This window comes from Erythrolamprus reginae, chromosome 11 (genome assembly GCF_031021105.1).
Source record: "Erythrolamprus reginae isolate rEryReg1 chromosome 11, rEryReg1.hap1, whole genome shotgun sequence".
Classification (NCBI taxonomy): Eukaryota; Metazoa; Chordata; class Lepidosauria; order Squamata; family Dipsadidae; genus Erythrolamprus; species Erythrolamprus reginae.
The window spans coordinates 35,333,758-35,348,438 of record NC_091960.1 but is presented as its reverse complement, the minus strand read 5'-3'; the positions used below and the strand labels follow the sequence as shown (position 1 = coordinate 35,348,438).

The 14,681-nt window shown below is 45.7% G+C and overlaps 1 protein-coding gene across 1 annotated transcript; it reads left to right on the top strand.

Moving 5' to 3' along the window:
• Positions 1–1,227: 1,227 nt before the first annotated feature.
• On the top strand, positions 1,228–12,089 carry PEF1 (penta-EF-hand domain containing 1). The gene is made up of 5 exons (XM_070764817.1): positions 1,228–1,393; positions 5,611–5,878; positions 6,435–6,590; positions 9,909–10,052; positions 10,967–12,089. Exons 1-5 carry the CDS (start codon positions 1,367–1,369, stop codon positions 11,194–11,196), a joined length of 825 nt encoding a protein of 274 aa, XP_070620918.1. The 5' UTR covers positions 1,228–1,366; the 3' UTR covers positions 11,197–12,089.
• Positions 12,090–14,681: the final 2,592 nt, after the last annotated feature.

The following is a 14,681-nucleotide window of genomic DNA, read 5'->3' as shown; positions in this document are numbered from 1 at the left end:
TTGCTGGCACCCCCCCCCCCCAAGGTTTCAATAGTCCAAGGCACAAACCAGGATTGTAAGCCACCAAAGTTCACAGACAGGTCTCACGAATCTCCAAGATAAAACTCCACAAGCCAGGAAGGGTGGGTCCGCCTTTTATCCTTTCCCAAGAGCACCACACCCAAACCCAGCTGTGACCTCTAATGCTGGAAATACCTAGCCAATTGAGTCCGTCTCTGATTAGCTCTCCTTTGTCGCATATCTATGATGTCTTGAGCATTTTCCCCTAAGGAATCCAGGCTGCTTGCTGGGGAGAGCTCCCCCTGGTGGGACTCTGGCTGTCCTTCTTCTTCAGCCTGGGATTCCTCCTCGTCTGTCTGCACCTCCTGTTCCTCAGCCTCTCCCTCTGAGCTGGAAACCGACAGAAGGTCAGCCATTCCCGGAGGGGTCCCAGACTGAACCACAACAGTTTGGGGCAGAGATTTACCATGTACAGATAATTTTTCAACTTACAAGTGGCTGTTTATTGATTGTACAAATTACGACTCTTCTGAAAAAGGGGACTTGCAGCCCAGATTTGAAGTTCTCCATGGTCACAGGATCGACCTTAGCAGCCATTTTCACATGGCACTAATAATTTAATTTAATTTAATAATTTAATTTAATTTAATAATTTAATTTAATTTAATTTAATAGAATTTAATTTAATTTAATTTAATTTATTAGATTTGTGTGCCGCCCCTCTCCGAGGACTCGCAGCGGCTCACAACAAGTAAAAAGCATCATATACAAATCCAATTTTAAAACATTTTTAAAACCATTATTAAAAAACAATCATACAACCCAAACAAACCATACATAAACCAAGACAGCTAAGGATATATCAATTCTTCCATGCCTGGGGACATATGGGTTTTCAAGAATTTACAAAAGGCGAGGAGGGTGGGGGCAGGCCTAATCTTCGGGGGGGGAGTTGATTCCAGAGGGCCGGGGCCACCACAGAGAAGGCTCTTCCCCTGGGTCCCGCCTAGATGACATTGTTTTGTCGACGGGACCCAGAGACGGCTGACTTATACAGTAACATCATGCATGGATATAGGACTATGGCTTTACCTCACCTGGGGCACTCAGAATATATATCTTGATCCCAAGATATAGACTTCTCCTCAAGAGAAGTAGACAAGTGTAAAACAACAACGCCTCATCTTGCCCTTTTATACCGTTGACGCTCGCTGAGCCCCGCCCACCGGAGGTTGAGTGACAGCCGATCCGCCCACCTGCGTGCTCCACGCGAGGGTCCTGTCGTCCAATCATTTAGACGGGCGTGGGGGGGCGGGGGACGGAAAGAGGAAGGGCGTTCCCGCGCGACAAAGAGAAGGAAGCTTTCATGGCGGCCAGTTACCCGTATGGACAGGTGAGGAAGCGGCGGGCACGCGCGCGAAAGAGGCGTCGAGCTCCCCCCACCCCGTCCGCCGCGGTGGCTGACGGGAGCCCCCGTAACTGAAGCGAGGTTGAGTGGGCTCTCTATATTGGAGGGGCTGGGAGTTGCCTAGGCAACCTGAGAAGGGCGGGCGGAGCAGAGAGGTTGATAAGGCACCGGCAAAGAAAACGGACCACGCTTTTCCGTGACGCAGTGACGTCACGGCAGGTCAATGGAGTACTGTAGGGATGTCATGGAGGGGGGAGATGAGGGATGGAGGGGAAGAAAGGAAGCTCCCCAAAACAAGTGTTTTCATTGGATGGGCAGTTCTGGGGGCTGAAGTCCACTCCCGCTGGCTGGAGCATTCTGGGAATTGAAGTCCGCCCATTTTAATGGTGGCTGAGGGTTGAGTGTCAGCCAGTTAATGCAGCGTTTCCCAACCTTGGCAACTTGGAGATATCTGGACTTCAACTCCCAGAATTCCCCAGCCAACATTTGCTGGCTGGGGAATTCTGGGAGTTGAAGTCCAAATATCTTCAAGTTGCCAAGGTTGGGAAACACTGATAATGGTCAGGACGTTGTACAAGCACTGAACGAACCTAGGTGGTTATTTCAGCAAAAACGGGAAACAGAACCAAGATTAAAGATTAGAAAGGATGAAGAAGAAATCACAAATAAACCAAAATTAGGATAAATATTGGGAAAAGTACTAAAAGGGGAGGGGGGAGGAAACAACTAATGCGAATACTGAATAGACTGTCATGTACCCTTTGTTTTGTTTTTCCTGTTAACCGTCTGTATTGTTTAATATCGTTATCTATGTGTTATGTCTTTAAATATTTTATAAATAAACTTTTTTTAAATTAAAAAAAAGAATGGGAAGGACAGCCCATGAGTGGCTCTTTTGCAAGGAGGCCAAACTTCCACATTTATTTATTTATTTATTTATTGGATTTGTATGCCGCCCCTCTCCGGAGACTCGGGGCGGCTAACAGCAACAATAAAGCAGTGTACAATAGTAGTCTGATGTTAGAAATAATTAAAAGCCCATTAATATTTTTTAAAAACCAAACATACATGCATACATACCATGCATTGAATTGTAAAGGCCTAGGGGGAAAGAGTATCTCAATTCCCCCATGCCTGACGGCAGAGGTGGGTTTTAAGCAGCTTACGAAAGGCAAGGAGGGTGGGGGCAATTCTAATCTCCCGGGGGGGGGGTTCCAGAGGGCTGGGGCCGCCACAGAGAAGGCTCTTCCCCTGGGTCCCGCCAAGCGACATTCTTTAGTTGACGGGACCCGGAGAAGACCCACTCTGTGGGACCTAACTGGTCGCTGGGATTCGTGCAGCAGAATGCTGTCTCATCTCGCCCTTCTTAGGTGGCTCACAAGGAAGCAAAATTATGAAAACACTCATAAAATCAGACTTTTAAATGGACCAAAACCAGGGGTTTTAAACATTTCTGTGGTTCTTCTGTCCTGAAAGCAAGATTGCTGCCTCACAAGCGCATGGACTCTTTGTTGTATTTTATTATTATTTCTTTTTTTTCACTTTGTGTTACTGTATTGAAATTTTCAAGAGGGTTCACCATATCGCATCTCAGACATTACCACCCCTGAAAATGTCCAAAGATACTTCACCAGACGAGCCCTTCACTCCTCCACTCGAAACCGAATACCCTACGAGACTAGACTTTCAATCCTGGGCCTAGAAAGTTTAGAACTAAGACGCCTTAAACAAGATCTAAGTATTGCCCACAAGATCATATGCTGCAACGTCTACTACTTCAGCTTCAGCCACAACAACACAAGAGCACACAACAGATTTAAACTTAATATTAACCGCTCCAAACTTGACTGTAAAAAATACGACTTCAGTAACCGAGTTGTCAAAGCGTGGAACTCATTACCGGACTCCATAGTGTCATCCCCAAACCCCTAACACTTTACCCTTAGATTATCTACGGTTGACCTATCCAGACTCCTAAGAGGTCAGTAAGGGGCAAGTACAAGTGCACTAGAGTGCCTTCCGTCCCCTGTCCTATTGCTCTCCTATATCCCCTATACCTTTCTTCTATTCCTATATCTCTTCTTCTATTCTTTCATTGATATGTTCTATTACTATACCTTCTTTTCTATTATTTCTTAGATATATTTTACTATGAGTATCTCCTCTATAACCTTCACCATGTATTTTACTATGTGTATATAGATATATACCCACTAAAACCCTCATTATGTATTGAACAAAATAAATAAATAAATAAAATAACTTTGGCCATCTGACTCCTGCGTAAGGACCCAGAGGTTGCATTTAAGAGAAAATATGTGATTGGCATAGCTTTTTTTTCCCCAGAGAGATGTGCATTCATTAAATTCTTTCCTTTTACACAACTGTGCCTAAGCCCTACTGCTTAACCTGCATTTTGCAATGAATCGGAATTTTCCAAAATTGTGATCGACTTATGCTGCACATATGACTAAGGCTCAGAATAACAGAGTGGGAAGGTATCTTGAAGGTCTTTTAGTCCAATCCACTGCTTGTGATTCATACTTTCCACTAAGCCAGGATTGGATTGTAAATACAATATGTGAATCCAACCTTTTAAAAAAAAAATTGGATCCCTCCTGTATCTGTTCTGGTAATTTGTCTTTCCTAATTAAATTCCATTTCAAGTATAACAACATGGATTCAGATGTCTCCCCTGATTACTTGCACCTCGCGGCAAAATTATTACCGGTAATTGAGTCATCCACTCTGCCAGGAAATTGATTTTTATCAGTACATGACTGACTGAAATAAGTCAGCAAGGTTTCCTAAGACACAGCCACAAAGGTGATGGGAGGGCTTCATTGCACCATATGAAGAAAAAAATTCATAGGGGTGCATTGGAGCCCAAAGCCATCTTTTTCACTTCACTATTGGGATTATTGAATATTGAGCTTTAATTATTATTATTATTATTATTATTATTATTATTATTATTATTTATTGGATTTGTATGCCGCCCCTCTCCGCAGACTCGGGGCGGCTAACAACAGTGGTAAAACAATATGAACAATCCAATTAATAAAAACAACTAAAAAACCCTTATTATAAAAAACCAAACATACCATGCATAACTTGTAATAGCCTAGGGGAAAAGAATAACTTAACTCCCCCATGCCTGGCGACAAAGGTGGGTCTTAAGTAATTTGCGAAAGACAAGGAGGGTGGGGGCCGTGCTAATCTCTGGGTGGAGTTGGTTCCAGAGGGCTGGGGCCGCCACAGAGAAGGCTCTTTCCCATGGGCCCGCCAAACGACATTGTTTAGTCAACAGGACCCGGAGAAGGCCAACTCTGTGGGACCTAACTGGTCGCTGGGATTCGTGCAGCAGAAGGCTGTCCCTGAGATAGTCTGGTCTGGTGCCATGAAGGGCTTTATAGGTCATAACCAACACTTTGAATTGTGACCGGAAACTGATCGGCAACCAATGCAGACTGCGGAGTGTTGGAGTAACATGGGCATATTTGGAAAAGCCCATGATTGCTCTCGCAGCTGCATTCTGCACCATCTGAAGTTTCCGAACACTCTTCAAAGGTCGCCCCATGTAGAGAGCGTTACAGTAGTCGAGGTGATGAGGGCACCTTTTGGCACCCGAGGCGAAAAAGCTTCGCCATCACTGGCTTAGGATATACTTTTTGTATGGAGGTAGGATGGAACAAGGACATTTCTCAAGCACGGAAGTTACGAAGAAGGGTAAAGGGCCATTTCACAACAAGGGAGTGAGAAACCTAGGCCCTGTGCTGATTCATTGCCGGCTTCTTAAACATAGAAGACTGACGGCAGAAAAAGACCTCCTGGTCCATCTAGTCTGCCCTTACACTATTTCCTGTGTTTTATCTTAGGATGGATCTATGTTTATTCCAGGCATGTTTAGATTCAGTTACTGTGGATTTATCTACCACGTCTGCTGGAAGTTTGTTCCAAGGATCTACTACTCTTTCAGTAAAATAATATTTTCTCACGTTGCTTCTGATCTTTCCTCCAACTGACCTCAGATTGTGCCCCCTTGTTCTTGTGTTCACTTTCCTATTAAAAACACTTCCCTCCTAGACCTTATTTAACCCTTTGACATATTTAAATGTTTCGATTACGTCCCCCTTTTCCCTTCTGTCCTCCAGACTAGACAGATTCCTTCTTTACAGTTCCTTCTTTCCGTTCCTTGACAGGGCTACCCTGGGACGGCAGGACAGGCTCCAGGGGCTCCTCAAGGCGGCTATCCTGGTGGACAGTATGGAGGCGGAGTGCCCTACGGGGGGCCAGCACCTGGAGGACCCTATGGACCACCCTCCAGTGGAGGACAATATGGCTATCCTTCCTCTGGACCTCCGGGTGGGATGTATGGGGGCAGCCCGGTCCCAGGAGGGTCATACGGGCAGCCTGCCAACCCCTATGGCGCTCCCCAACCTGGGCCCTATGGAGCAGGTGGTCCTGGAGGTGAGTGATAGGATGCTTATTTTATTTTATTATTATTATTATTATTATTATTATTATTATTATTATTATTATTATTATTAATTGGATTTGTATGCCGCCCCTCTCCGCAGACTTAAGACTTAAAAACTCTAATATATATATATATATTTTTTTAAAAATCACCATTCACTCAACCAAACATACTAAATATTCATTGATCAGGGGGCTAAGATCTAATGGCCCCAAGCATGGCGACATAATTGGGTCTTTTAACTTTTACGGAAGGCAAGGAGGGTGGGGGCAGTGCAAATCTCATGGGGAGCTGATTCCAGAGGGCCGGGGCCACCACAGAGAAGGCTCTTCCCCTACGCCCCGCCAAGCAACACTGTCTAGTTGATGGGACCCTGAGAAGGCCGGATCTGTGGGGCCTGACCGGGCGCTGGGGTTCAGGCGGCGGAAGGCGGTCTCGGAGGTAATCTGGCCTTCCCTTCCCTTACTAAATATTTTCTGTCAACATTGGTGAGCATTTAGCTGTGCCATTCTCTGTGTTCTTTATATTGTGTTCTTTCTCTCCCAGGCCATGTTCCCCCCGGTGTGGACCCAGAAGCGTTCTCTTGGTTCCAGACTGTAGATGCTGACCACAGTGGCTACATCACGACCAAGGAGCTCAAGCAGGCCCTCGTCAACTCCAACTGGTCTGCTTTCAGCGACGATACTTGCTTGATGATGATGAGTAAGTTCAGGGTAAAAGAAACCACGTGGAGACCCTGACATACTCTAGACCCAATTCCCCATTAGAGTCTCTATAGCTGTTCTCTACAGAATACAGTGATACCTCGTCATACAAACTTTTCGAGATACGAACCTGGGGTTGTAAGATTTTTTTGCCTCTTCTTACAAACTATTTTCATCTTACAAACCCACCGCCGCCACTGGGATGCCCCGCCTCATGACTTCCGTTGCCAGTGAACCACCCATTTTTGTGCTGCTTGGATTCTCCTGAGGCTCCCCTCCATGGGAAACCCCAACTCCGGACTTCCGTGTTTCTGTGATGCTGCAGGGGAATCCCGGTAGGGGAATCCCAGCAGCGCAAAAGCGGGTGCTTCACTGGCAACGGAAGTCCGGAGGTGGGGTTTCCCAGCAAGGGGAGCCTCAGTGAAATCGCAGCATCGCAAAAAACACAGAGGTTTGGAGGTGGGGTTTCGAGGACTTCAGTGTTTTTGCGATGCTGCAATTTCACTGATGCTCCCTTCGCTGGGAAACCCCACCTCTGGACTTCCGTTGCCAGCGAAGTGCTCATTTTTGCGATGCTGGGATTTCCCTGAGGCTCCCCTCCATGGGAAACCCTACCTCCGGACTTCTGTGTTTTTGTGATGCTGCAGGGGAATCCCAGCAGGGGAATCAAGCAGTGCAAAAACAAGCACTTCGCTGGCAATGGAAGTCCGGAGGTGGGGTTTCCCAGCGAGGGAAGCCTCAGTGAAATCGCAGCATTACAAAAACACAGAGGTCCGGAGGTGTGGTTTCAAGGACTTCGGGTTTTTTGCGATGCTGCAATTTCACTGATGCTCCCTTCGCTGGGAAACCCCACCTCCGGACTTCCGTTGCCAGCGAAGTGCTCATTTTTGCGATGCTGGGATTCCCCTGCAGCATTGCAAAAACACAGAAGTCCAGAAGTGGGGTTTCCCATGGAGGGGAGCCTCAGGGGGATCCCAGCAGCGCAGAAACGGGCGCTTCAGCTGGCAAAAGGGGTGAATTTTGGGCTTGCACGCATTAATCGCTTTTCCATTGATTCCTATGGGAAACATTGTTTCATCTTACAAACTTTTCACCTTAAGAACCTCATCCCAGAACCAATTAAGTTTGTAAGTCAAGGTATCACTGTATTTTCTTAAAAGGTGTCTGTATTTGAATGGGAACAAAATAGAATCTGTAGCTTCCCTTATCTTTGCATATTCTTCAGTCAATATGATATATTTTTATTACCTATCCAGGCTAGATTTTCCCACTAAATCGACCTTTATTATGATCAAAAGACCAGCATTAAGAGAGTGAGGTACAAAAAAATATAAAAACATAAAAGGAATACAAAAATTACATTAAAATACTAAAAAGCGGGTGGTATTTGAGAGGAGCAGGGAGGTGTGAAATCTCCCTGTGCGCCTTGGGTATTTATGCAGTAATGGTGAAATGAGACTTATTTTTTATTTATTCATTTATTTGTTAGATTTGTATGCCGCCCCTCTCCATAGACTCGGGGCGGCTAACAACAGTAAAAAGACAATATGAACAAATCTAATATTAAAATTAATGTAAAAAAACCCCAATTTAAGAAACCAATCATACATACAGACATACCATGCATAAATTTTATAAGCCTAGGGGGAAGGGAATATCTCAATTCCCCCATGCCTGACGACAGAGGTGGGTTTTAAGGAGCTTACGAAAGGCAAGGAGGGTGGGGGCAATTCTAATCTCTGGGGGGAGTTGGTTCCAGAGGGATGTCTGTATAATGTAGGCACTGCAGAAGTCTTTTCAAGCGATCATTCTGAAGAAATGAAGCTGCTGGTCAATCCCTACTTACTCATCCCACTTGGAATAGGAAGAGATAATTGAAGCCATCAAAGTTGACCCTCTTTGGTGCAGGGATGCAAATTAAAGCCTTTCTAACCAGCAGCAACTCAGCTTGTTGTCTGGACACATCCAAGAAAGGAGTTGCAAGTTCCTGTATGTTGTGGTTAGCTCTGGCCCAGCTCCTGCCCCAAGGAATATGGAGGTGGATGGTGGGGGAAACATCCACATGCCACAGGCCTGTTTTGCTCCCGATAGAATCTCACGACGAAGTCTCCTCTGACGAAGGAAGTGTGGGTGACATGGAAGAGAGGGGTTTGGCAAGACAACTCAGGAGCTCAATCATCTTTATCTTCGTTGGATTCAGAGGAATGTATGACTGACCCACGCATGCGTAGAGTTATGCATAGGAGAGAACAACTTAAGAACTATTACAGGAGATAAGAGAGGCCACCTGTGTTTGGGTGGGGCTCCAGTAATTAGTATGCCAACCGCCCTTAATTACAGGTTAATTAGTCCAAGCAGACACACACACACGATAGAAGGCAAATAAATGTTCTTTATCAACAGAAGAGAAGAAAAAACTCCCTTTTAAACTTCAAAGGGATTTCTTGTAGCAACAAGGCACAGTTGGAATACAATACAAGAACGAAGTCCAATTATAACTGTGAAATTGGGTCACAGCTACTGTTGTCCAAAGAGTGATAAACACTCACAATGAAGTATAATCCAAAGTCCAGGAATCCAGGAATCCAAACACAGTCTTGAATACAATCCGGAAACAACAATTGACCTTGATGAACTACAATCAGATAATCAGATAATGAGGACCCGGATTGTGGGGGCAATAGCCTAGCTCTGTTTAAAAAAGTGCTATTGCTAACATGTTGTAAGCCGCCCTGAGTCTAAGAAGGGCGGCATAAAAATTGAATGAATGAATGAATAAATAAATAAATAAATAAATCTTCCACAATGGCCAAGCCAGCACGCTATTTTATCAGCAGCTCTAATTACTGGAGCCCCACCCAAACACAGGTGGCCTCTCTTATCTCCTGTAATAGTTCTTAAGTTGTTCTCTCCTATGCATAACTCTACGCATGCGTGGGCCTGTCATACATTCCTGATCTGAATCCAGCAAAGATAAAGATGATTGATCTCCTCCTGAGTTGTCTCCCCCCTCTTCCATGTCACCCACACTTCCTTCGTCAGAGGAGACTTCGTCGGGAGATTCTATCGGAAGCAAAACAGGCCTGTGGCATGTGGATATTTATTTATTTATTTATTTATTCACTCATTCATTCATTCATTCATTTGTTTATTGGATTTGTATGCCGCCCCTCTCCGTAGACTCGCCCACATCCACCTCCACATTCCTTGGGGCAGGAGCTGGGCCAGAGCTAACCACAACAGGGGGAAATAGTTACTATATAGGCAATGAAACATTACTACTCGGTGTTCCGCTCTTGTTTTTCTGTCTTGGCAGACATGTTTGATAAAAGCAAATCTGGTCGGATCGACCTCTATGGGTTTTCAGCCCTGTGGCGTTTTATTCAACAGTGGAGGAACCTGTTCCAGCAGTTTGATCGAGACCATTCAGGAAACATCACTTACAATGAGCTGCACCAAGGTGAGACATTAATTTAATTTAATTATATTTATTAGATTTGTACGACGCCCCCCTCCGAAGACTCAGAGACATTGAGGTTGGGGGTGGCAATGTTCTTCGTTGATTTTGACTTCACCATTCAGAAATGAGATTGTCGGGTCCTTAGAGCTCCCCCAATTAAGTGACATCATCATTTGCACCGTTCCCTTCTAACACTGAAGAAGTTGCCTAACTTTTCTAGATAAGAACCGGGTGTTCAAGATTTTTTTGCCTCCTCTCAAGAACCATTTTCCACTTACAAACCCGAGCCTCCGAAACTGTAACCTGAAAAGGCAGGGAGAAGCCTCCGTGGGGCCTCTCTAGGAATCTCCTGGGAGGAAACAGGGCCGGAAAAGGCAAGGAGAAGCCTCTATGGGGCCTCTAGGCATTTCCTGGGAGGAAACAGGGCCAGGAAAGGCAGGGAGAAGCCTCCGTGGGGCCTCTCTAGGAATCTCCTGGGAGGAAACAGGGCCAGAAAAGGCGAGAAGCCTCTGTGGGGCCTCTAGGAATTTCCTGGGAGGAAACAGGGCCAGGAAAGGCAGGGAGAAGCCTCCATGGAGTCTCACTAGGAATCTCCTGGGAGGAAACAGGGCTGGAAAAAGCAGGGAGAAGCCTCCATGGGGCCTCTCTAGGAATCTCCTGGGCGGAAACAGGGCCTCCACCCTCCCTGTGGTTTCCTCAATCACACACATTATTTGCTTTTACATTGATTCCTATGGGAAAAATTGCTTCTTCTTACAAACTTTTCTACTTAAGAACCTGGTCACGGAACGAATGAAGTCCGTAAGTAGAGGCACCACTGTACTTGGGAGATTGTTTAACTGGTTTCAACTCAACCTTGCAGGGGACGGACTTGGCAGATTCCTCTTTTCACACTTCTATTCCTTTCCTTCCAGCTCTTGGCCAGATGGGGTACAACCTGAGCCCCCAGTTCTCCCAACTGCTGGTGTCCCGTTATTCCCAGAAGGGCTGCGCTCCGGGCATCCAGCTGGACCGCTTCATCCATATCTGCACCCTCCTCCAGACCATGACCGAAGCCTTCCGGGAGAAGGACGCCAGCATGACGGGCGCCGCACGGATCAGCTACGAAGATTTTCTCATGATGTCCGTTACTCGCATGTTGTGAAACCTTCCGAGGAACGTAGGGTAACCCTGCGGACCCCGCTATTGGACTGTTGGCTCTCCAGCAAGACCAAGAAGGAAAGGCCACCTCGAGCACGAGAGGTTAGGGATGAAGGAAACGGAAAGCGCCATCATTTATTTCTATGAAGTTCCACAAATGGACTCTTGGACATTGTTCCGCAGATAAGATTTGATTATGGATTGTCAATGCTTCATGTCACTCCTAAGGGAAGAGGTTGCTCACTCTTATCAGGGTTTCCCCAATGAGGTCCTTCAAGACACACTGGAATTTAATTCCCAAAATCCTTCAGCCAGGTTGGGTGAAGATTCTGTTTGAATTGAAGTCCAGGCACCAGGTCAAGGACCAATCAGCACCTGATAACCCTCTTCCCTAGATTTTCTTCTTTGGCCCCAGGTGTAAAACCGTAGAAACCTTCAATTTAAGATTACCTTCTGGTTTCAGAGTAAGTAGCCCGGCATATATAAAATAATAGCTCTGAATTTTTCACCTGTATTTCGCTATGAGTTTACATGGATCTACCTGGAGCAGATCTGCACAGCAAGAAGTGTCCTGTATGGACAGACTGAGGCCCATTTGACGTCCAGTTCCCGGTTTGCCATTTAAAGAGGTGACCAGCATTCCACCCACCCATCCTGCCAAAAAAAATTTTTTTTGAATGGGACATTCCTGGTTATCTGCATCTCCAGGTTATCATCTTTGCTTCAAAGCGACAGGTCGTCTTGCCAATCATTAATTTAGGTGCTTGTCTTTTTCCTTGCCAACTTTTTTGCTCGTAACTTTCATAGTGGCCCAAATCATGGTTAACGATGTGCCAGCCAGAGATGTATGATTTATACTTGAATGCAATGTACAATAAACAATCCCAAGCACTGTGATCCTTCTCTTCCACCTCCTCCGGTGTAATAAATCACTAGTTACATAGGGACAGAATGGCACAGCCTAATTTAAAACTCTATTTAAAGTTTCTTTGGAGGTAAAAAAGCTGAGATACAATGTTCTGTCGGGCTCTCTGGTAGACTTCTCCCAAAAATTCACAGGTACAAATTTCAGACAATTCAAAACAATGTTCTTTATAATGAAAATTCACTTAAACCAAACCCTCTTTTGGTATAGCAAAGAGCACTGGTCTCCAACCAAACTGGTAATTTGTACAAGTCCCTTATCAGTTCTGAGATACTTAGCTTGCAGCTGGGAGGCAATTCACAGTCCTTCTTTCACAAAGTGAAACACACTTTGCTCTGGTTTAGGTTCAAAGTGGGGGAAAATCAGCACACAAAAGGTCAAAGTCAGTAAAGCAGTCACGAAACACAACGATCAGATAATCCTCCACAATGGCCAAACCCACAGGCTGCTCTTTATAGCAGCCTCACTAATGACCACAGCCCCACCCAACCACAGGTGGCCTCATTTTCTTTGATAATAATCTCTCAGTTGTTGCTGCCTATGCATTGCTCTCCACATGTGTGGCTGTATCATTAACTCTTGTTCTGAATCCAAGGAGGAGAGAGATAATTGATCTCCTTCTGAGCTGTCTGCCACACTCTCCTCCTCCCTGTCACTCATGTCTTCTTGGTCAGAGGAGCCTTCATCATCAGATTCCACCGGGGGCAAAACAGGCCTGCAGCATGTGGATGTCTCCCCCACATCCACAGTCCTTGGGGCAGGAGCTGGGCCAGAGCTAACCACAACACCCAAGTGTGATAACTAAAACATGGTTAGAAGCTAGAGAACATAAGAACCTAAGAAGAGCCCTGCTGAATCAGGCCAAAGCCCATCGAGTCCAGCATTCTGTGTCCCACAGTGGCCCAATTGTCCATGGGGATCTTGAGCAGAAAGAGAAGGCAAGACCCTCCCTTTCCCCTGACCCCCTACAAATGGTACTCAAGGGAATAAAGTAATGAAGCAAGCATCTCTGGTGGGAGGTCTCTAAAGACTTACCAGGCCAACGTGAATAGAAACCCCGTACGGAGAACCATATCTATGTCTCTTCTTAGAAACAGATCAGACTGTATTTTTAGCCAAGGGGCAAGATATTCGTGTCTTTCCCATGGCTCTGTTCCCATAAACCAGTAACGGCAAACCTTTTTTTCCCTCGGGTGCCGAAAGAGCATGGGTGTGTGCTGTCGCGCATGCGCGAGTGCCGACACCCATAATTCAATGCCTAAAAAGGGTGAAAAGAAGGATCCCCTGCCCCCAGAGGCCCTTTGAAGGCTGGATATGGCCTGTTTCCCAACTCGGGTGGGCCCAGTTGGCGTGTTTAGCCCTCCCCAGGCTCCAAAGGCTTCCCTAGAGCTGGGGGAGGGTAAAGACACTCTCCCCCCCCCCTGGAAGCTCTTTGGAAGCCAAAAAGTTTAAGGGGAGGGTGTGCAATCACTCTGCTGTTTAGGCAAGTCAACCAATGAAAGAGAGAACTTGAAGCTGGTCTCCTAAATTCAAGGGCTTAATTATTGCAGGGGGGAAAAATTAACCAGAGGTGCCACTTTAAATATATATTTTTAAAAAGGGGGTTTGTGGATGCCCCAAGCAGCACAATCTGCATTCAGGTTTTAATTGTTCAGGACAGAGGTCTTCAAACTGGGCGACTTTTAAGACTTGTGGACTTCAACTCCCAGAATTCTCCAGCCAGCTGTGCTCCAGAAGCTATGCTGGCTGGAGAATTCTGGGAGTTGAAGTCCACAAGTCTTAAAACATAGAAACATAGAAGACTGACGGCAGAAAAAGACCTCATGGTCCATCTAGTCTGCCCTTATACTATTTCCTGTATTTTATCTCAGGATGGATATATGTTTATCCCAGGCATGTTTACATTCAGTGACTGTGGATTTACCAACCACGTCTGCTGGAAGTTTGTTCCAAGGATCTACTACTCTTTCAGTAAAATAATATTTTCTCTGAAAGAGTAGTAGATCCTTGGAACAAACTTCCAGCAGACGTGGTTGGTAAAAGTTGCCCAGTTTGAAGACATCTGCTTTAGGATATTAGCAACTGCATCAGTGGGAGTTTAACTAAATGTTCCATCAGGAGACCCTCAAAAATTTCTCCAAAAAAAGGAAAACCCTTTTACCCACTCTCCACTTAAGAACCATGTTTCTCCCCTAACCACAATGACAAGGATTGAGGAAACCAGATGTCCTACGAGAAGGAAGGCATTCTGTCCCTGGAATATGGAAAAGTTAAAAACCAATTTGTGTCTCCTTTTGTTAGCATCCAACTCGGATTGTGGGCTTATTTACACCACTTGCCCCTCTGATGCAGCCTGGAGGCGGACAATGGCTGCCGTCTTCCTATATATCGACAAAACAATGTCGTCTGGTGGGACCCAGGGGAAGAGCCTTCTCTGTGGCGGCCCCGACCCCCTGGAATCAACTCCCCCTGGAGATTAGGACTGCCCCCACCCTCCTTGCCTTTAGCAAACTCCTTAAAACCCACCTCTGCTGTCAGGCATAGGGAAATTGATTCCCTCGGGC

Coding starts and splice junctions, on each gene's coding strand:
- PEF1 (XM_070764817.1), top strand. CDS start 1,367: ATGGCGGCCAGTTACCCGTATGGACAG. Junction 5,879..6,434: donor TGGAGCAGGTGGTCCTGGAG/GTGAGTGATAGG, acceptor TTTCTCTCCCAG/GCCATGTTCCCCCCGGTGTG. Junction 10,053..10,966: donor TTACAATGAGCTGCACCAAG/GTGAGACATTAA, acceptor CTTTCCTTCCAG/CTCTTGGCCAGATGGGGTAC.